The sequence below is a fragment of the Thunnus thynnus genome, chromosome 13 (genome assembly GCF_963924715.1).
Source record: "Thunnus thynnus chromosome 13, fThuThy2.1, whole genome shotgun sequence".
Classification (NCBI taxonomy): Eukaryota; Metazoa; Chordata; class Actinopteri; order Scombriformes; family Scombridae; genus Thunnus; species Thunnus thynnus.
The window spans coordinates 2668369-2690140 of NC_089529.1; the positions used below are offsets into that span (position 1 = coordinate 2668369).

Consider the following 21772-nt stretch of genomic DNA (forward strand, 5'->3'; position numbering starts at 1 on the left):
ACACTTGGGTGAGAAGGGAGTAGGAGAGGCTCCTCAAAGGCAAGGCAGTGGGTCCTCACAGCATCAGCCTCAAGGCACTCTGTGTGTGTACAGTTAGCTGTCAAATGCGTGGACAATGCTATCATATACCAGCTCCACAGGCGTTATTCCCACCCGCAGAAGCTGGGAAGCAGGATGAGAATGATGTTATTTGATTTCTCTGGTGCTTTCAACACCATCCAGCCTTTCCTGCTTGGGGAGAAGCTCAAAGCGATGCAGGTGGATACCACGGTTTCCTGGATTGTGGACTGACTAGCTCACTGACAGGCAGCAGTTCATCTTCCTCCAGGGCAGTGTATTGCACACACTGCAGAGCACACACAGGGCATCCCCGGGTAACTGTATTGTCAGCTTTCCAGTTCACTGTCTACAACCTCTCCTTTTAAGATTCAACTTAGGGTCACGGCAGCTCCACGAGTTATTTGATGACTCCTCCTCTGTGGGGTGCATAGGTTAGGGCAAGAAGAGGAGAACATGAGTCTGCCAAAGAGTCTTGTCGGGTGCTACAGGGGCAACCATTTGCAGCTCAACATCAGCGTGACAAAGGAGCGAGAAGTGGATTTCAGCCTGTCACCATCCAGGGTGAGGAGAGGAAAATGGCTGGTGTCATGGTATCCAACAGACTACTTAATGAGTTCTACTAATTAGTGGAGACCGGCACACATTTGTTATGGCTGAGAACGAAAACAGGATTAACAAAGAGGTGAGAAAGACTGTCTCTGTTCTCTATGACTGCACAGAAAAGAGGAGAGAAGAACTCCATCTTGGACAACACTTTCCACCCTTTCTATAGGAAGATGCAGCTACAGCACATGATCACCTTCATCTGTTTCAACAGCCATAAGACTGTACAATAATTCCTGTCCAAATACCTCCCATCTCAGCCAGCTTGAAGCTGGCTGAACTGTACTGCCCTGCACTGACAGCTTGAGGTACTGAATTCACAGGCTTTAATATATAATGTGTAGCATCATATTAGCTCTCCAAAGTCACATATCCGCTCTCATAGTAAATTGTTTGTATATCACACTAAAGCAATCAAAACTGTCAGTAGCATCTGTGACACTATGCAGATGTGTGTAACTGTTTAGCATATGTTGAAAATCCTGGATCCACATTTTATGTAACCTCACAATTGTGCATGTATTTTGATTACTTACGTGTGTGTGTGTGTGTGTGTGTGTGTGTGCGTACTAGTAGAGAACAAAAGTCACATAAAGAAATCCTGATAAACCGAGAAAGGAACAATAGAAAGGTATCAAATCAGCAGCATCAGAAGCTGCTGGTGTGTCTGCAGGGGGGCCTGGCTGCATATCCAGTAAGGTGCTTCTCTGCCCACCAGTGTATATGTTCATATGGTAATGCACTTTATTTGGAAGCCTAAAGTTGGTCTTTAATTTAATAGTTCTATCATATCACATTATTATCATCATGTTACATTCCACCACCCTTTGAAAAATGTAATGCAGTTACATTTACTCATTCTAACTGACCTACTTTTTTACTTTCATCCACTGTAACTACATCTTTACACAAGTGATGTGACTTTTACTTAGGTGAAATTTTCTAGTTCTCTTTCCATTCCTGCTTATGTTGTTTTCATTTCCTTTTTACTGTCTGATGCCTATTTTCTATATTGAATACATAATTTTGAGTTGTATTTGTTGCCTTTATTGATTCAGATTATCTTTGCTGGTGCAGCAATCCCATCCCATTACAGTGTAACTACAGTTTCATCTTATTTTTTCTTAATTTAAATATAATAAAAAATTATTATGTTAACATATATTGCATTATTCAAACCTTTTCCAGATTTAATTGCAGTCAAATAAGCCTCAAGTATGATAAGTTTGTTATCACGCCCAGGGGCGGACAGACTCAGTCGTCGGCTTAAAGTGCTTCAAGGTTCAAGGATTTTGTCTTATTTCTTACTTTTTATGATGTTTTTGTTTGTTTTATGTTTCCAAATTACAAAACTACGTCTGTGTTATTTTGTTTGTCAAGGAAGGGATTGGTATTAGCTCACTTAAGTAAACATAGCACAAAAAGTAAGGAAATTTGTGTTTGGTAGATTATTTCCTTTGTTGTACCAATGCTTCTTAACAATAAATCTTATACCGTTGGAAAGCCTGTTCATTTCCCTTTTAAATGGTGCCACATTTGTAAGGAACATGCATTTGTGGGATGAGCAGCAGAGCTGAGTATGTGGGTTGTGCCGATGAAAAATTTGACAAATCTTCTCTGCCAATGCCAAACAGCTTATTCTGCCATTGACTCTTGTTTGGTGTTGGTGGATTGGATGATTGAAGTTTGAAGAAACAAGACATATTGGCAATTTAACAATTTATTCATTTAACAAACAGGAGCCTCAGTAGCGTGTGGGAGAACCATATACAGCCACTACAGCCTGGCACCTCCTCCTCATGCTGGTCACCAGCCTGGTCACACACTGCTGTGGGATGGCATCCCATTCTTCAATCAGCATTTGTCACAAGTCAGCCAACGTGGTTGTGTTGGTCACTCTGGCATGAACAGCACGCCCAAGCTGATCCCACAAATGTTCAATGGGTTTGAGGTCAGCACTGCTGGCAGGCCATTCCATCCTCTCCACTCCCCAATTCTGGAGGTAGTCTCTGATAAACCCCCCTCTGTGGGGGCGAACGTTGTCATCTTGGAGGATAGAGTTCGGTCCCAGACTGTGGAGATATGGGATTGCCACTGGTTGCAGAATCTCATCTTCATACCTCTCTGCTTTGAGATTGCCTCCAATGATGACAAGCCTTGTTTTTCCAGTGAGGGAGATGCCGTCCCACACCATCACACTGCCTCCACCAAAAGATGTTACTCTATCGGTGCAGCAATCAGCATAGCGTTCTCCTCATCTTCTCTGCACTTTGACCCAACGATCCAAGTCTGGGTTCAGGACTCATTTGTTATTGATTTAAAGTGGTCTGAGGAGATGTTGCTCTCTCTTTCAGATGACACAACTTCTGGTATAGATAACGTAAATGGGAAATTTTTTAAGATTGCAGCTAAGCCAATGTAGTTATGTATGCTGATGACTCAACTCTGTGCATCACCAACTTCAGCGGAGCTGAGAGACAATCTACATGCTGAGTTGCATCGCATTACCAAATGGGTGAGAATGAACAAATTAGTGCTAAACATGACAAAACTAAATGTATTGTATTTAGTAGTAGGAATTTTCTTGCTAACACCACTGCACTTAATCTCTTTATAGATGGGATATCAGTTGAGCAGGTCACTAACACCAAATTACTGGGTGTTAGATTAGATAATTTATTGTCTTGGTCTGATCAGACTGACATATGTTCCATCTTCTGTTATGATTGATTTTGTTCAGTCACTTGTTTTGTCACACCTGGAGTACTTTCCAGTTATTTGGTCAAGTGCTGCTGAGAAACATCTAAAAAAAAACCTTCATTGTTCTTTCTGTGCTAATGTGTGTGAGATGCATAGACAATTATCATGGCTAACTGTGGAGGCTAAATTAAAATCTTGTCTTCTGTTACTCATGCAAAATGTTGTTTGGATTAATGAACCATACTTCTTTTGTGAAAAACTAGTATATAGTGGTTTTGTCATGGGTATAATACACATCAAGTGAGCACTGGTTATCTGGTGGTGCCAAGTCCATGAACAAAATGTATGTATGTTCTTTATAGAGCTTCTTCTGCTTCTTGCTCCCCATTAACATCAGCCCAAAGTAGATTTTCTTTTAAAAAGTTACTAAAACAAAAATGGATGAATCCCATATAAATGTTATTGTAGTTTTTGCTGTTTTGGAACCTTTGATTGTTTTTATTTTCTTCTTGTTGTTGTGTATTTGTGACTATTTTGTTGTTGTTTTTTTTAATTGTAGGTTACTATTGTTTATTGTTTCAAATGTAGCGTCATTTCACTTATTTTCTGATCTTCATCTTTGGCCTGCTGCCTTTTTTGTTTTATTGATACAGTGTGATTTTAATTATTGTTTGTTTTTATTGTTTTTGTTTTTGTGTGGACCTCAGGAAGACTAGCGACCACTTTGTGGAAGCTAATGGGGATCAAATAAAGAATTAAAAACATTTTTTTATTTCAATTCTCAATCAAAAATTGATAGAAATGAGCGTTTGACTTCGACCTTCGAATCAAAAGCAGGATCTGAAATTCTCTTTCCTCTCCACTCCTGCCTCCTTGCACACATCCAAATAAGAAAAACAACAACATTTCAAAGACGACACAGCATAGCTTACCGGTAGCCTGCAGCATTACTTTTCCAGACACCGTGGTGACTGCCAGAGTCGGACATGATGGAGAAACAACAGAACTGGAAAATCCTCCTGCTTCCCTGAAGTCACCAGTGTGGGAACATTTTGTCTTTCCCGTCAGTTGTGTAAACAACGAACGCATCGTTGACAGAAAAACTACAGTTTGTAGGCTTTGCTACATACTTCAGTAAAGTCAGAAATATATTGACAGATTCGAACTTCCCAGATCAACAACTCATAAGCAAAACGTTATTAAAACACAAATGACGCCTCTTTCCTACTGTAGTAAGGTAGACAACGAGCTACAACCTAATTTCATCAAAATGAGCTGTTCTCCGAGCAGGGCGAATAACAGTGTTCTCTATGTACAGCCAGCTGTGAGACGAGTGCGTAGAGACCGTCTAAAAAGTGCAACAGTTAAACTTAGTTTCCTAAGTTAAAGTATTGCACTTAAGCCTGCACTGCGAAGAAACTCAAACTGTAGTACCCTTCTGCCATCTAGTGGCTCTTCTTTTTGTTTTTGTGTTTAACAGTTTGTTCCCAACTGACTGGTGCAATAAGTTATTGTTGTTACATTTTAAATAAATGATTTAAATTTGACCATATGGCCTTAATGTGTTATATCACACTTGATACCATGTAACCTATCTTTATAAAGAAGAATTTAAGAAATGTAAATGACAGTTGTCAGGGCATAAAACCAATGATCTGTTGATCTTTACAAATCGAGACTCGATAGTCTAATAATGGCATAGCTGTCAGTGCTGGAAAAAAAATGTTTAAATCGAATCGCATTGTGACCTTAAAATCTAAAGTCAAATCAAATCGTGTAATTGGAGAATAATGACACCCCTGATGATAAGGAAACATTGTGTTTGTGACGGAAGCCTAAGCCTGTGAGTGTATGTGTGTGTGTGTATGTGTGTGTGTCTGTATTGGTGTGGGGGTGGTTGGGTGGAGCGGGGTCCTGTCTATCTCACATCCTTTCACGGGGATACTGAATTTCTAGCACCACACCTGGTCTATTCATATACAAAGAACCCACAACCCAGTTTATAGGTTCAAATAAACAAGAATATTACAGTGAGGAGAGAGAAGATAAGAAAAACACCATCATATGTGATAAAGACACAGTAAGACCCTTTGAAGGGATATTATGATAGAATTGGAGATAATAAGAAAAATGACAAAGTGTGATAAGGCTGCTAAAAATCATAATAATTCCTTCTTTTGCATTACCATAGATTTTTTTCTTTTTTTTATTTCAACTAATAAAAACTGCAATACAATCTTCTGAAACAATTTTCAATTTCTGAAACAAGTGTAATGAAAGCAAATCAGCCCTGAAAATTCACAAACTCAGATCAATACGTACACAACCCGTGCTGATGCTGAATTTGAGTATCTCAGCTCTGTGCATCCTCAACAAGACATTAACCACCCGGATCAATAACATTCAAGGGCAACGAGCAGGAGAGGATGAACACCGAGTTATGTACGTTATATCATAACTTATAAATGATATGCATGCAGTATGAGTAGTAATCATTCACATATAAAAACAAGGATTTATGTATTTTTATGTAGCCTAGATTGTGATGACCTTTAGTAACTCCTGGACTATTGCACTTGATTTGCTGTTATCAGCAACACACGCTGCAAAACAGGAGTCAATCCCCACTGGGGAGATATTAGTAATCTCATAATAAAAGACGGTGACAGACTTACTTTAAGACGGCGCTGTCCCCCTGTCTGACGGTGATGTTGTCCTTTAATACAGAATCTCCGCTTCTGGCTGGAACTCCTGCAGGTACAAGGAATAACAATTTAAGTCCGAGGACGACAAGGCATTTTCCAGGCACCGCCAAATAGCCACGAATTCCCATGTTTTTATGTCACTGCGCAACTTCCAGGAAAACTTGAACCGTCGGGTATTCCGTTTGCGTCTTAAGCTGCGGACCGCAAATTCCACTTCACAAACAAGATGCCGTGTAGCCTGCTGGAATTGCGTTCGACCTAATTTGTGCTCCAAGTAAACAGGCTTCTTATGAAATAGCCTACTATCCGTATCGGCAAACGCAGGGGTAAAAGTGTCTTTCCGCCCGCCAGCCGCTCTAGGAAACTGACTTCGGAGGAGAGAAAAGCACCGTGTTTCTCAGAGAAATGCGCACCGCCTCCTCCGCTTCAAACTGTAATCGCCGTGAAATGGATGCTCTGGCAGAGATGCATCAGCCAAGTCTCCTAGTATGTTTTTTTTTCTCTCCCTCGGTGTTCTCTTTTCTTTTTGTCGTCTGAGTGAGACTGTGTAAAGCTGGGTACACTCAAAGCAAAAGGCTGAATTCGCTCCAGTGTCTTTTTTTTCCGCTAAGTAGGCTACAGCTCCTGAAGTCTCTCCCTCTCTCTCTCCCTCTCTCTCTCTCTCTCGCCAGGTAGCATCACTTGCCTGTACCATGAGGACCATATGGTCTGCAGCCTGCACTATTCTCACAGGCTATCCATAGGGGTTAGAGTGAGCTGGCTCTCTAAACTGGGGTACAGGGACCTTAGCAACATGACAAATAATAAATCATCATGTGACACATTTGATAAGATTTAATCATAGTGAGCAGCCGTGCATATGAGAGGGTCATAGATGTTGATTTAGTTTCTAATTGTGTCAGTTGTCTCAACAGTACACATGGAGATGGTGAGACTTGTGAACAGTACATATTCACTCTCATACTAATTGGGATCACTTGTAGTGCAGCCGCTGTCAATGGGGGTGACCAGCTGGAGCACCCAGGGGCCTTGAGGTCACAGGATAAAGAATTGTTAAATTTCACTTGACACAATCCCAATCAGAGAATGAATCTGGAAAATTATTCTAATAACAGGTTTCACACTGGCCACTGTTTAATCTCGGTAAGTGTAGACTTGAAACAGAGCTTTTGTTGATTTACTGTTGAATAATTTAAGATAGAGGTCCTTGGGACACAATCTCTTTAAATGGGAGTCCATTGTGTATTGATTTGACAACCAATGACATGAAACAGGTCAAGAACCCTTTATAGTGAATTTAACTGTAGTGTGTATTCACTGTCATCCTCAAGCAACAGAATGACACAGACCTACAAACAAAAAATAGTTTTGCTTTGGGCTTCATGTAATAAGACTTTTTTCAGAGGAGGTCTATGACCTCATGTGCATCTATTCATGTGTTCTAAATGGTTCTTAACCAAAAGGTCCATGCTTACTGCTTTGTAATAACTTAATTGAAATTTTGTTTGAGAATATGCAGCACAAAGCACAATATCTACTGACATACTAAAGGTCTTAAGGTGGTCCCGCTTACCTAATCTTGAGGCTCTGTCTTGAAGAGGACCCTTGTGTCAAAATCTACTTTCAAGACCATTATTTCAGTTTTGTGCTTACATGTTGCATATTTATAAATTCATTTGTGTATGGTCAAGTTACAATACAACAAACCTGGGGCAAGATAACATTCTGTCATAGATAAACTTTTTGCAGTGCACAGCTTTAGTTTAAAAAGGGGGCTAGCAGCTGATTTTTGCCCAGGGCTCCCCTAGTAGGTTAATCAGTGTGCCCATAAAGGAGCATATCACATGGCCACCCTGTATGTGATGAACAGCCAGTCATGGCCCAGTGAGTTCAATAAAGAGTCTATCACCTGTATTACCTATATGTTTCTTGTGAAAAATTCATGAAGAGAAGTGTGACATGCTGTAGTCTAAGTTAAAATTTATTCATTTAGGGAACAAAAATCTACTGTATGGGGTTTTTTTTCAAGTCAAGAACTCTCAAATTGACGTAAAATAGTTAATTTTAATGAAATGTTATCCCATTGACCTCTGCCTGGAAAGATCTGTATTGATGTCTTTAATTAAAAGCTGCATAACCATCTTGTAGAGTTAAAAAGGCAGAAGCTGGAAACCTTTGATCAAAAAGTCACATTCGAAGTTGTAGTAAAAATTAAATACCTTACCACTTTTAAAGGCTGCTGGGAGTCCTCGGGCCTTGCTTTTGTAAGGTGTCATTTAGACTTAACAGGTGGATGATGGGTAATTTATTCTGAAAATTCAGCTCATGTGTCTTTTTGATGGTTCGGTTGAGGAGGAGAAGTAACTTTTGGAGAAAGTGTGAAAGTTGCTGCAAGTCTGAACCTCACTGAATCACATTCACTTTGTTTACTAATGTGCTCCTGCATGTGCTGTTTCTCCCCTTCCCCATCTGTATGCATGCATGGGATGCTGGCCACTAGGGATGAGAGTGGCACTTTGCTGTGCATCTAACAGCAGCACTCAGAATTACTATGACAGCGTTCGAGTCTCATGAGAAGACTGAACAAGATAATTTCTTTACCTTAACATCAATTTGGCACGCTGTTAAGATATTGGATGGGAGGCAACAGATGACACTGCACTGACAGCTTTGGGTGCCAAGCGCTGGGGAAAGATACAAGTGACACACCGCATTGTTCTTGTCTTGTATCAAATGTTTGTACAAGTGTGAAAGCACTGATGGCTCGTATTTGCAGGCTACAGTCTGTTGTGTTCATCATTCGCGTCTAAAAGCATAAAAGCCTTTCTCTTGTGCGCCGTATGACACGGTGCCACAAAGACAATAATATCATTTAGCAGGTGTGACGATTTTAAAAGATTTTATTGCCCACTTTCTGGTAGTTGCAACAGTAGAGCAGACAAACTTTAGCACAATGGAAGTGTCATTAACCATACAATATATTATCCACTTTGTCCTGTGTATATGTCCCATTTACTCTGTCTCCACCATTTTAAGGCAGCAAGTAAACACCATAAATTCCCCTGATTCAAATTCCAGGAAATGTACAGATAACATACATGATTAGTTAAGTAAAAGCCTGAGGTATTCAGGTTAATGTAACATATGAGCAGTCCATCACATTTAACTGTTGTTCAGTTTACTGGATGGTTGTTATTGAGGAATTATGATGATGTCTTGGGCCGGAGAAATTGGGCAAAGATAAGACTTAATTAAAATTATATCTGCCTGGGATGCAACACAAGTCCTGACGATGCGCGCGTCTTAATGGTTTTTAAATTAAAACTCCTCCCTGACCTCAGCAAAATCTAAGATATGTGGTCTTAATTAGAGTCAAGGGTACAGTGAGGGGGTGTGCTCAAGCACTTGCTCACAGACGGGGGTGTCTCAGTTGATTAAGACTGCAACATTTAGTCATGTGATGTCACTTAAACACCTTGGTGGCCACCATTATCAATGCACTGTGAGGATGAAAAATGGTAGCAATATAATCATGAGGAAGGATTGCAGGTATATGCAATATTTCAGCAATCAGCTCCACACAGTGGTGTTCTGAGGATAAAATAAGACTGCAATCCATTTCAATCCATGTCATGTGCATTATGTTTTTGACCCTCATTGTTCTGCCGTACAGCAGGTCAGGTACATCCGCTGACCTTGCCAGAGATCCACCTCGAGCGAGGGTGCCAAGCATGCAGAAATGACAAATTAGAATGGCATTGTTTGTCGCACGGCCCACATGAATCATTCTTGATGTATCACACAAACAAGGATCAGAGGAGAGCAAAGGAAAAAAAAGACTCAACTCAGTGGCCTAGATCAACTATCCATGCTCAAAAATAGGAGGGGGACATATTGATTTTAACATGCTCAAATGAACAAAGCCATTTCACTTAAATCAACGTCTTTTTGATTGGTTGCAGCCGTATACAGTCCAGCTCTTCCTGGCAGATTGCGTTTCTCATTTATTTCACTTATACATGCAGTGACATTCACATAATTTCCTGCTGTGTCGCATTAACACCGGACTCTGGGTGGTTTATTCAAACAATCCATGCTAATCTTCATTCATATCATGCAAGGATGGGCAGAGCTAGCAGACAATGGACCGGCCTCTGACCAAAGCAAGCTAATACCCAAGCAAAAACATGGGTAGACTGAATAAAGAGTGCTCACTCAATGGATTCAGTCATCTGCAGAAGCCTGGATTCCACTGGCACACGAATGCTAATGTTACGCAACTTCTCCATGACAGGCTGACAGTCTGGGGTCAATCATTTTGTAAAATCTCTTACTCATATGTGAAAATAGCAGGAAGCAGAAACATTGTATTCTTTTGTGTTTGATGGTTACATTTATTTAAAGCGACCCTGTGGATTTTTCCTGTAAACAAACAAAATGTATGTTTACATTGAGTGTTTGAGTCACTACAATGCATTGTATGTATCCCTGAGGTGTAAGAAATGTGTTGAATGTATTTCCTTCCTCATAAAACATGTGCAAAGGCAATTTTCTAAGTATTTTAAATCCTGTATTGTTCACATCCATGTTTACTAGCTAACAGTCTTCTTCTACCCTGCCAGTGCTGATGTATAGCTGTGTTTCTTGGTGCATTACTATTTGTAAGCCACATAAAATTACCAGTAGTTATTTCTGGCGATCCCACGACTGGTCGCTAGAGGGAGCTATAGCACATAGCAGTGCTATCGATTCAGACTGTATTGTAGAGAGTAAGAGGCAAAACAACGGCGGAAGAGACAACTCACACTGCTGAAATAAACTTGTAGAGAGAAATCTTAAGAGCTTCAATGAGCACCTTTCTAGAGACATTTTGGTTTTCATTTCCCTTTTTTGTCATTTTGTTGATTGTGAGGGCGAAGGATTATTTTGATGTTGGTGTACCCGCTTTTGGATTTAATCCGTGAATCTCCGGTGAGTTGACGTACTAAAGTAGCATAGTAAGCTAGCGGTTAGACCAGTGTAAGCAACCATTCTGTGTTATTGTTTTAGATGACTGCATTTATTTTTATGTTCTTTACCTTATGAGTACCGTAAACCAATCGGAGATGTTTATATAAGAGTGAAGAAATGTTTTTTTGAGTGTTATTTTCTGTTGTGCTACAAAGGAGGATGTAAACATGAGCGGTCTTTAACTAGTGACACTGCAAACGCCATTTTGTTACCTGTAGTAACGAGGCAGGTTATGACGTTAAGTGAGCAGCTGGTTTTACTGTGGCTAGTTTTCACGGAGGATACACAGTTGAATGTGAGATGTTATTGCATTTAGGTTCACAAAGGACTATAAGATTTGTGTTTTTCTGTGTGCTGTTAAATACATTTGCTAAATAATTAATTGAGTTAAGCCATTCATACAGAGAAAGAGTAAGAAAAATATGGTTAATTAAAGTAACGAAATTATTGAACAATAGTGATGAGAGATATTTTCCCTGCTGTGTTCAGGTTGTTTTTTTTTCAGTCTGAGGTCATTTCTGAGGAGGAGGAGGTACGGTTTTGCGAGTCAGGATCCATACCAGGGGCAGAGAGAGTATCCAGCCTGCTTTCTCATCGTACCTGGAATGACAACAGCTTTACTCCTGGACGGATCAGCATATGAGATCTCAACATACACACTACCCAGGTAGCAACAACAACACACACACACCTGAACTGAGGAGAACTGAAAAGAACTGTGGATGACTGTTTGAACTGTTTCTGCAGACTGATAAACAAAAGGACTAAAACAACAGCATTTTTGCAGTAAGAGGCAATTTGAGTTGAAAGTTTATTTTCTACTTTTTTGTTGTGTTGTAATAAATGGAGTTATTTTCATATAATTAGGTCTGTACCAGTATATACTGCCTCCAGGAAGTAGCCATATACTCACACTCTAAAGTCTGACATTACCAAAAGCCCCCACTTTCTCCCGCATACTCTGTTTTTATGTCACCAGACTGCCAGCGATGAAAAATAGAAGCATTACAACCTTAAACTTTATTAAAAACTTCCTTGAGTGCAATGTGACAACGTTTAGCTGCTTTTAGCAGAGGTGGTGACTGACTGACACGTTTGTCCCTGGGGTATTACTATGACGGGTATTACGACTTGACTGCTGATACTGATAGCAGCTCTCATACAGACTCAACTGCCAATCGACACATCCCGTACATGCTGATCTGCTGCCGTATGCTGGAGAACACTGCTCACGACTTGCCAGATTCATTCATGTACCAGAGTCAGACAGTGCTTGTTAGCCTGTTAGCTTGTTAGCCTGTGAATACTTCACTGCTTACAGACTTTCGAGATTCTCTCTGCTGCAGTTTATTTGATAGACTACTAATCCTGTTAATTTTTTTGTTTGTTTTGATTGAAATGTTTATTTTGGTATTTTTCTTTATTTACTGTAAAAGTCATACCCATGTAGCATCAACACAATTATCACTAAGTAAATAAAAATAATATCAGCTGTATTTAGCATACAGCCTAATATTTCAGGAGGATAATGAAGCATAAATGAATTTACTACCACTTGATACACACACATCTAGTTAGAGTATCCTGCATTATATAGTGGCCTTAGAGGTGCAACACCCAGTACTGGAAAACTCGAGGTGCCATGCCATTGGTTCAACTTCCCATTTCTCCGAAACCCCAATAGTTCGAAAAAACTTCCCATTGATCCGAAAGCCTATTAGTCTGACGGCCCGTTGTTCTGGAAACAAAAGCCTGCTGCGCTGAAAATACACACTAACCCTAACCCATGTGAAAATACATGAACATATTAAGGACAAAAGACGACAGAGATAGCACCATTGGAACACTTAACCATAAATAATGAGTGTCCATCCGCCCCCCACTCCCACCACCCCAGTTCAGCACCATGGATAGAGTTTTAAGGATTTTTGGTTTTATTTGGTCAATATCAATCAACACGTATAATCTTTGGAATAGAATGGGGAAGAAGAAATACAAGATATTAAATGTGAGTAATAAAGTCATTTTTAAAATGTTTGTTTATTTGTATTTTATGTTGAGAGGCTGTAGGCTAGCAATTCTGACCATCAAATAGAACAGAACTTCTTTAGTCTTCTTATTAATTATTATTATTGTTATTATTAGATAATATCTCAAAATCAAAACTAGGGACAAGTATGTGTGTTAATTTCAGAAAACAGGGAGACTAGAGTGGTAAACTGTCGCTTAAACATTCCTGAAGTCCTCCTGGTAATCACCTCTGTCAACTTGTGATTTCTGATTGCAGGACATCATGGTTACTTCAGAAAAAAATCAGTGAACAGGATTGCTGATCAATTAGAAACAACTAACTGCTTTGTTATTTAACTTGAACTGTCTGAAGTGTGGGGCCGGCTGGGTTTTCTCTTTGAGAACAGACTGATTGCTTCTGTTGTCTGTGGTAAAATGTTTTTTGTTTTTTTTCAAATCAAATAGCAACTTGATTCAGGCCTGTTTTATACTGTGCGGCAGCTTAAGTGCTCCTGGCATAGAGAGCTGCACATGATTCTAACTTTGATCTCAGATAACTACATCTGCCTCAGTCTTGACTTATCAGACAGCTTTAATCAGACGCCTTCACTGCAGTCACAGCATGTGGAACAAAAGGCTGTTTATGTCTGTAGCCAGCTTTAAAATGTAACATCGGTCTTTCTCTGCTTTCAAGGAGTTGTGTTGGTCTTTGTCGCATCTGATCCAACCCAGGTGTTCTCTCCCTTCTAATGGCGCGCCACGTGTTTGCAAAGTCAGTCAATGTATGCATAACGTGAAGGGGATGAATTATTTAAGAAGCTGGTACCTTTTAAGTGATTTGAATGTTCAGACATCCTATGTTATCAATAGGTGTTATATTCTCACTGTTCCCAGCAGGTAAGTGTTCGCAGATATGATGATACACTATCAGACGCTCCTCCACTGACCTCTGCATGACTTTCCTGTGTGCGCGTGCGTCGGAATTAAAAGTGTGCGCACAAAGACATGGCATTGATATAGACCATGTTAGTAGGGGTCTTAACCGCTTGTTCAATTTATGAAAGGTTTTTTTTTTTTTTCCATTCAATCTGTCAATATCCCAACAATTTTTAGCAGCTCTATTGACTACAAGTAATGGACATAAAAGCTGCTTGAAGGTCAAAGCTAAATCCTCTTGCATTAAGGCATCTCGCTTTTATGAGAGCCCAGAAAATATGAAAGGCATCAACAAGGACCTAGTGTGTGTTAGTGTGCATGTGTGTGTGTTTCTACAGCCATGCTAGCATATTTGTACTCTTAACTTCAAAAGAGAATGAACTTGATCTCTTGAAACTTTTCATCTCTACAGTATTATATTTGACATGTCAGAAGAAAGCAGTAATTGGGAGTTCATGCATACCTGTCAAGTTAACATGACTGAAACCTGTGAGGTCAGTGATTGAAATCCATGAGCCACCCCCGCCACCCCCCCACACACACACCCACACACGAAAAAAGACAAGTGCAAGCATATTGTTCCACTTGTTGCATTGGCGCAGCAAACAGGTTGGCCCCGTAGAGATGAGAAGTTGTTCAGTGATGAAGGTTTTTACCTGCTGAATATTGGACCATTGTTGGCTAACGTTAGTATAACTGCAACGCAAACATAGTGAGCCACACTGAGCGAACAATGCTAACAATGCAGTCTCTCCAGCTTTGCTCCACTCATGCTCAGTGGGTTAGTTGCTCAACCACAAAATCATTGTGATTGGCTGCTCCACCAGAAGGTGTAGAGCATTGATTTGTTGTTGCACGCTTTCAGTTCAAACAGATGATGATCGGTGTGTTCACAGACAATCCGTGAAAAGTGCTGCCTTAACCTTGTTGCACTCTGTGCTTCAGCCTGTCTGAACTTGGAAAAAACAAACAAACTGCTGTTCCTTTGCTTAAAAATCACAATTTTACATCAGTGGAAGTGAAGATGAAAAGTTAGCATGAGGAAAGGCATATGAGGCATGAGATCTCACACACATGAGAGTCTTAGGCTCATTGCGTGATAGTTGGCAGCCCTGGTTCATGTAGTCCTTGTCTCACATACATCCATCTGGTTAGAATTAAAACAGTGTGTGGGAAGTGGTGCCCTAAAGGTTAGACAAGCAAGCTTGTGACAAGAAGGTTGTTGGTTCAGTCCCCCAGACCGGCAGGATATATCTGGGTGGGGGGAAGTGAAAAGCATTGTGTTGCCCCTCCCTCATTACCACCAGTGAGGAGCTGCTCAGTGGCCGGCAGATCAGATTGTGGTTGTACTGGACAACTTCCAGTTGTGAATGTGTAACTGTGTGGATGTGATCAGGGTGTTCCTAAAAGAGAAAGCATTGACTCCCCCCCCCCCCCCCCCCCCGAATAAATAAAAAGGTGAAAACTAGAATTTGGTGCCGGGTAAATGGTATGGATAATGATGGCATTTAAACATTACCTAGGGGAAAAAACACTTGTGTGTTCAGAAAAACAGATAAGACTAATGAAGAGCGAAATGATCTGGCAGTATTATGTTTACACCAAAGACACTTTCACAACACCTCCATCAGTGAACAATTGCTACCTCTCTCCTTAACCAACAAAAGTAACTTTCTTTTTTTCAAAAAAATCCAATATTATGGGTCATTTACACAAACTTTAATTAGTAAAAAGTCACTTTGGTAAAATTGTATTTATCAACAGGGTCCCATTGTGATTCTTACAGAGACAAAGTCAACATGGCCGCCATTTCAGCCTTAATATCTGTTTCATCCACATTAAATTGTTCATTTGTATGTATGCAAATGTAGCCGTCTTTAACCCTCAGGTTATAAACAATTTAGATGGTGACAATAACAGTGTCCATTCAGAAGTGAGAGGAGCGGCTCCCAGTAATGCTTATTTAGGCAGAAACTGCCATCCCAGAGATGGATTCTGCACACTTCAAGGTGAACGCATCTGACTGAGGAATTTCCAATCAAATATTAGTGAAATGGAACTAATACATAGAGATAGAATGAATCAACCACTCAGATCATATTTGACACTGACATATGGATGGCGGTTTGGGAAAGTTGGGAAAATATCTACATGATGAGGTAATATTTAAGGAGAGGTTACACACAATTTCGGATAGTTAATCATCCAATTTCCACATCGGCAGGAGCCAATCAGAAAATTACATCAGCAATGAATTACTTGTCAGGGCCAGTCCAGTTGCCCTAACCATGGGAATGTGCTAACAGAATATACAGTATGTACCCCTATGAGGATTTGTTAGTTAATAAAAGCTCTATCTGAAAGAAGTCCTGGATGTCGATGCTTAGACATCCAGTAATGCTGCAGATAATCTCAACATTACCGTTCTTTTTTTGTTCAGCTGCTGCCCTTGGTAGCCACAAGCAAGTAAACCGTGGTAGACCTCAGCATATTCAAAATGTTAATGATTGCCCCTATTTGCAATTCACACTTGCCTGAGACACAGTGTTTTAAAAGTTCTGCCTGTAATGGTATTTCACCTCTCGCATATGTGTAAATGTGTGGAAGATGGTCTAGTATACTGTGATGGCAACCTCCCCAGCACAAAGGTAAGACTGAAAGAGAAATATCTAAAAATCTTTAAAGTATGTGGATGATGATGTGTTTGTTGCAACAAATATGCAGAAAGACAGAAATATGTGGTCAATGCAGTTAGAGTACAAGGCTGTAACACATCAATTTAAGTTAATTTGTGTGTTATGACAAAGCATTTTTTGCTTTTTGTGTGTTATTCCACACCATTTATTACCTGTAGTTACTATATTGTGAGTTTCTTTTCTTTTAAAATGTGATTTTAGCTTATTAGTTGGTAAAAAAGTTGCAAAAGGTGCAAGAGAGCACTGTTCAAGACCACTAACTGGATATTTTTACTGTCACGTCAGGACATTTTACTGATCATTTCAACCCAAACCATGATCTTTCCTTTACCCTAACCAAGTGGTTTTTAGGCCTAAACCTAACCAACAGCATTAAGTGACATGCAAAAAGCTTAAAATGCATAGACATGACATTTGAATTGTCCTTAAAAGTGAAAGCTATTTATACGCCATCTCATGAGATCACATTGGAGTTGGAGGCTGAGAGAAAGTCTGAGAAGTTGTCCTTGGAAACGGCTTGGAAAAGGGCAGGCACGTTCAAAAAAATAGGACACTGATGGTCCGAACTAGAACCCTGCGCGGGACTGTTTCCTTAATCCTGCTCCCACCCGCTCTCGGTGGATTTCTAACCATTACCACCCACTCCCGCGATGTGTGTGTCCTCTCTCGCCCGCACCTGCAAACATTCTGACCAGTCACGCCCGCACAATAGAGTTACATTGATTTTGTGTCTTCTCTTGTCCCACAGGGAAAATTATTTTACTGTGTAGTATTAATAAAGAGACGTATATTTTGCTAAGGTAATAACATAGCAAAATTATGTTTAGTGCATAATTACATTCATACTAGTGCAATGATTACAGTTATATTGTGCAATAAGTAGGCCCCTGTTCTAGGGCAAAATTACATTGTATTTATTTAGCCTACTTGTTATTTTAGAACACGTGTTGTTGGCTGTGGTTTTGTTTTACTGGGGTTGTTTTATTGTGTTTAGTTTGCGTGTGATGATGTCATACAACTCCTCCGTTACCTCCTAAAAGAGCACAAAAGTAGTAATAACCTGCGGTATCGCATAATGTAATATGCACGCATTGTTTGGTGTTTCTGTTCTTTGCTCGTTCAGGTGAAGTCGGCAGGTTGCAGCACTCATGAGTGTGTGTGCGTATGTGTGTGAGCAGGTAGCGGTATCAGGGAGCACCAGGAGGAGTGCTGACTGAGCACTCAGCCCAGCTCTGTAAGAATCGGCCTGCAGCGCTGGCTAAATCCCAGGACCCGCAGTTTATTTTTTGACCGCCGCGCCCACCCACTGCAAAGTTAAAACTGCCTGCTCTTGGGTACCGTGGTACCTGCGGGATCCCAATCCCAGTGCAGTCCTCTAGTCCGAACCACCGATGGTTCGGAAACAAGCACATCACTTGAAGCCTGACAAGATGAATTCTCGTGTGATCTCGCAAATCCAGTCGCCTTACAAGGTAAGAAAGAGGGGAAACTGAAAAGAAGAATTTGGAAAAAGTTTGTTCTAGAATCCTTCTGACAGTGATTGTGTGTGTGAGTGAATCTTTTCAAAGCTAAAATAAATAAAAAATTATTTGCACACATCAGTCCCTCTCATGTAATTCACTCTGTGTATGGTGACGTCCACTGCGTGTGTTAAATGGACTGTACTTGTATAGCACCTTTCTAGTCTTCCGACCACTCAAAGCGCTTTTACACTACGAGTCACATTCACCCATTCACACAGCTAACATGCAAGGTCCCGATCTGCCCATCAGTATCTTGCCCAAGGACACTTCGACATGTGGACTGGAGAGAATCGAACCGCCGATCTTCCGATTAGCGGACGACCTGCTCTACCTCCTGAGCCACAGCCGCCCCTAATTTACAGCCCCTGTTACAGCATCCTATCCTTTTCTATCGTGCTGTCATACTTATATCAGTATATCAACGTCATATGGGGGCTTTTAAACCACTAATGATTTGAGACACAGTCATAATGCTGCTTATCATTCATAATGATGTTATGCTGTAAGTGTTGTATGAATCATTAAAAAAAAAGGAGTCAGTCAAACGCAACATATGAAGACAGTCCGCACTTTCTTTACTCATGTATGTACGAATCCTTTTTGTTTATCACAGAGTATGGCATTTCAAACTGCATTTGTATGAAATAGGCCACACAATTAAGATCGACCTTGAACTACAAATAGCTGTGTGCACTGTACTGTGCACAGATGCATGCCAATGGTCAAGGCCACACACGCCAATTTCACACAGGACCTTGGACCAACCCTGCAACGGCTCTGTTTGCCTGTGTGTGTGTGTGTGTGTGTGTGTGTGTGTGTGTGTGTTCCAATCCTACTGACAAAAACATCAGCCATAATGATCTGTTGGGAGGATTTGTTCTGTCACCAAATCCTTCACTGTATCATGAAATGATAACGATGTGAAAGTAATGGTGTTTAAAACCGTTCAAACCAGGTCAGGGAAACTAGTTTGCTCATAATGACCATTAAAAAAGCTTTTTTTTTATTCTAATACATACAGTATTAGTGTATGTGACACTTTAGCAAACCATTTATTTTTCACTAATTGTGTGTTTATCCTCAGTGAAGTGAAGTTGCTGGGTCATCCTTATGTCAGACTACACTGCGCCTTTTAGTCACTCACACACACACACACACACACACACACAGCTAAGACCTTACCAAAGGCAACGGACATGCTGTCATGATTCATCTCCCGTGATTTCTCTCTCTCTCTCTCTCTCTCTCTCTCTCTCTCTCTCTCTCTCTCTCTCTCTCTCGGTTTCCCTGTCACACAAATTTGTTTCCAGCTAAAGATTAAGAGAGAAGGGACCGAGCAGAGTGTTAAAATTTATTTCCTTGTGCTCTTGATTAAACAAATTAAGTCATTACGGTGGAGTTGAGACTTCTCCGAGAACCGAGATCATAAACCTACTTTTTAGTTATTTCCGTATTTAATTAACTTAACTCAATAAAAATGTGATTGCTTTCCTGCATGTGTCACAGCAACACCAGCAAATGGCTCATTGGGGCATTTTGACTCAGCCAGGGCTGTTTTCTTTGGCCAACCAATTTCTGCGCTCACTGTATAAAAGTCTGGAAGGCACAATTACAACTGGCAATGGAAAGGAAAATGTTGGCATGAGAAGAAAAATTAGGTGTAATCTCACTCATTTTTCTTATCTGTGGGAGTCCAAGAAGCCTGAGAGGGTAGAGTATTTCCCCAGATAAAAGCCAAAACGATATCCCACTCACACAAACAGCAATGCAGAACTACATAACAGCCTTTACTATCTCCACTTGGTATCCTTATTGGTTTGTTTTGAATTCATTGGGGCCAAACCGTTTTCCCCTTCATCTCTGAGTCAGGTGGATTTGGCCTTCAGTAAAAATTCCACATTTTTATGGTGATTATTTTCAGTATTATGTCATCATTTTCATTCCTCTTCTTGCAGCAGCAAAAGCACTCACAGATAAGACAGTGCAGGTCCAGTGATTGAAGACATTTGCAATGGCATGACTCGATTAATTCCACACACTAGATCTTAATTAACTCAGCATAACCATACAGATGATTTGTGTGCCGATGGGATTTCGTCAATGGGGATGATTGCTTGAAGTAGATATGCTCATTCAATATTCATTATCTCCTTGTCCCATTTTCTCACGGGGCAGAGCAGGTCCTTCCCGAGATCAAGATATCTTCTTTATGCCTTCAAATGCATAAAGAGTTAGATTTGAAGCCTTCATGTTAAATTAATTCTACAAAAAAAGTGTGAGCTATTTTAAAAATTAATCAGTCATGAAATGTTTTCTCCCCTTCCCTTAACCTTCCCTGTGAATCAAACATGCAATAAACATATTCAAACGTTTATTTAATGCAGTGAAAATTGGTTTTGAAAGCTCTAAATTCTTCCCCGAGTCTCACATGTCTGATTTCAGGGCCAATGTGTTTGCACTGAATGGTATTAGAGAGCTAGGAATGCAATGTGGCGCCTTCCATTTTCTGTATGTCTGTAACAAAGATGAGTGAAAAGGCTCAGAGGATGGATTTATTATCCTTATCAGAAGCCCAAAGAGAAGACAAATATAAACCATTCTTCTGCTCTTGGCCCCTCAGCACAAAGCCTTGGGGAGTGGCATGAAGACAGCAAAAATGTGTTTAAAAAGTGTGTTGAGGGGAAACGCCACAGTGTTGCTCATAATAATATGATCAAGAGCACAGCACAATAGGCTCTTCTCTAAACCTGTTATTGTTTCCATCATATCTGCACTGACAAACTGTGGTGCAACACTGTGGTCCTGAACAGTGCTACCTCCTCTCATCTGCTCTGTGTGCACACCGAAAACAAAAAAAGAACTCTGTTTTAATGGTGTCTTGCTTTCCTTATTATACATATTTGAGGTGTTGAATACTTATAAAAGCAGGCATTCTGAACCAGAACAAAAATGGAAACAGGTCATTTGAACCCATACATGCACATAACCTCCATAATAGAAAAATAAATCCCATTTTGTCAATTGTGTCACTGCAAAAGTTTTTAAAGCTGATTTTATAGGATGCAGAAGATGTAGTGTCCAAAAATATGCAATGATGGTAGAACTAGGGGAACTGCATAATGACTAATTAAGATTTTATTTAATCCTTGATAAAAATACACTTAAAGCTCCCTGACAACTTAGAATGACCTTCTATCATTAAATATGGTAAGCTATTAAAACTCATTGTACTCAATAAATGAATGCATCACATACGTCATTTTGTCTTTGAAACATACAGTAGATGTATTTGAGAAATAATTGTAAGTAAACTACAGGAATATGTGAACTTTTTATTTGTAAACAACAAGCCTGCACAGATCAGTAATGGTGAGAATTATCCATGATTACTGGTACAGTTTGCTGATCAACAAGACTAAGAACAGACAGTCTGAGAACCTTGAATGTCTGAAGTTTGTGCAAATCCATCTTGTAGATGTTTAGATATTTCACTGGATATGTGAAAACTTTGACCTGCAGGTGGCACAAG

The 21772-nt window shown here is 40.1% G+C and overlaps 1 protein-coding gene and 1 long non-coding RNA gene across 4 annotated transcripts in view; one reads left to right on the top strand and one right to left on the bottom strand.

Moving 5' to 3' along the window:
• The window catches only part of opcml (opioid binding protein/cell adhesion molecule-like), a 348322-nt gene that overhangs the window by 195643 nt on the left and 130907 nt on the right, over positions 1–21772 (bottom strand). Inside the window, exon 2 of one of the 2 annotated variants that reach the window (XM_067607289.1) lies at positions 6039–6114. In XM_067607289.1, coding sequence (XP_067463390.1) covers positions 6039–6114 — 76 coding nt within the window. Of the gene's footprint in view, positions 1–6038; positions 6954–21772 lie in introns of those variants that run through there. The other variant, XM_067607288.1, reaches the window with a different exon arrangement.
• LOC137195147 (uncharacterized) overlaps positions 10810–21772 on the top strand; it is a 121243-nt gene continuing 110280 nt past the window's right edge. The window contains exon 1 of one of the 2 annotated variants that reach the window (XR_010931077.1): positions 10810–11745. This is a non-coding gene — a long non-coding RNA (uncharacterized lncRNA). The remainder of the gene's footprint in view (positions 11746–21772) is intronic. The other variant, XR_010931078.1, reaches the window with a different exon arrangement.